We start from the raw sequence: 1,587 nt of genomic DNA on the forward strand, positions 1-1,587 counted from the left end.
TCTCGGTTTCTAGTTCATCCGAGCCGTCGCCCGTCGACAGCAGCGGTTCATCCGGGAGTCCCTCATCTGTCCAAAGCACTTCCAAAAACTCATTTACCGACTCCTCCACCACCTCTGGGATCTGTAACGGGCCCTCCACCCCCAGCTCGCCCGCTTCCAGTCCGCACACTCAGCCCGACCATTTGCATTCCGCGTCGAGCCCCTTCGACACAGATTGTAGCCGAAAGCTCATCTCCCAGATCCAGAGAACGCTGTCGCAAGAATCGCTGCTGGACGAGCTGGAGTCGGAGTTGCTGAACTGCCAGCTGCTTGAAGGCGTCGGAGAGAGAAAGAGGAAAGGAAGTCCGCCCGTGAATGGACTCCCCACGGACCAGAAGGGCTGCATGGTGACCTTTGAGAAGTGCGTGCAGGACAAGTGCACCAAGCAGGAGAAAGCTATTCAGAGGTAACTCAGTTGAAATCAAAGCAAAAAATATTGAATTTCCCCCCCGGGCATTAATAAAGTATATTTGATTTGATTTGATTTTATCCCAATAAGCCACTGAAAAAAATAGAAGATATTCTATTCTATTCATTGTTTATTTGTGTAATAAAAAAAAAACATAATCAATTAACCCTTTAACACCTGAAGGATGCTTGCTACAGCGGAGCTCGCTCACTCATAACAGCGGAGCTCGCTAGCTCAAAACAGTTGAGCTTGCTAGCTTGTTATAGTGGAACTCACTAGCATGCTACGCTGTCCACCAGGAGTGAGCGCCACTGTATCAATCTAGTGAGCTGTGCTGGTGCGAGTTCCGGTGTAGTGAGCTAAGGAAGTTTGCTCTAGCAAGCTAGCAAGCTCTGTTTTAACGAACTAGTGAGCTCCGCTTTATTGAGCTAGCAAGCTGCGCTGTATCAAGCTAGTGAGCTCCGCTTTAGCGAGCTAGCGAGTTCTGCTGTATGGAGCTAAATAGCGCCGCTGTACTAAACTAGCTAGATTTGTTGTAGTGAATTTCGCTGTAGCAAGCTAGGGATGTCCACTGTAGCGAGCTAGCGTGCTCCGCTGTATTGAGGTAGCGAGCTCCGCTGCATTGACGTAGCTAGCGCCGCTGTATCAAGTTAGCTAGCTCTGCTGTATCAAACTAGCTTTGCCGTAGCGAACTTCACCGCAGCAGGCTAGGAAAGTCCACTGTAGCAAGCTAGCGAGCTCCGCTGTATTGAGCTAGCTGGCTTCTTTTCTTTATTGAGTTAGTGAGATCCGTTATAGTGAGCTAGCGAGCTCCGCTTTCCACTTGGCGAATGGCTAGCGTAGCATGCCAACCCACTGAGTGTCCACTTGTGAACAAACCCAATCGGGACCCACATCTTCTGCCCACTTTTAAATCATACAGGGCCCACTTGGCCTTGCTGGCTGTGGTACTGTAGCTTTCCAACCGTTAATGCGATCAACGTAATTCCAGTAGATTCTGAAGGAAAAAAGCGGCACAAACATAAACACTCCGGTGTTAAAGGGTTAAACATCTTGCTCTTTTGTGGGTTACAGCTAATCTAATCTTTGTGGGCACAGGTTGCTCGAGGAGAACAAGAGACATCAAGAGCTGATCCTTG

At 49.0% G+C, this 1,587-nt stretch overlaps 1 protein-coding gene across 1 annotated transcript; it reads left to right on the top strand.

Annotated features, from left to right (window-relative positions):
* Positions 1–5: 5 nt before the first annotated feature.
* LOC112138423 (coiled-coil domain-containing protein 186-like) lies at positions 6–1,583 on the top strand (the record flags this gene model as incomplete). Its single annotated transcript, XM_024260975.1, has 2 exons — positions 6–445; positions 1,547–1,583. Coding segments are annotated over 2 exons (477 nt in total), but the record flags the coding sequence as incomplete, so codon positions are not given.
* Between the last annotated feature and the right edge of the window lie 4 nt (positions 1,584–1,587).

The sequence above is a fragment of the Oryzias melastigma genome, unplaced genomic scaffold (assembly GCF_002922805.2).
Source record: "Oryzias melastigma strain HK-1 unplaced genomic scaffold, ASM292280v2 sc04998, whole genome shotgun sequence".
Classification (NCBI taxonomy): domain Eukaryota; kingdom Metazoa; phylum Chordata; class Actinopteri; order Beloniformes; family Adrianichthyidae; genus Oryzias; species Oryzias melastigma.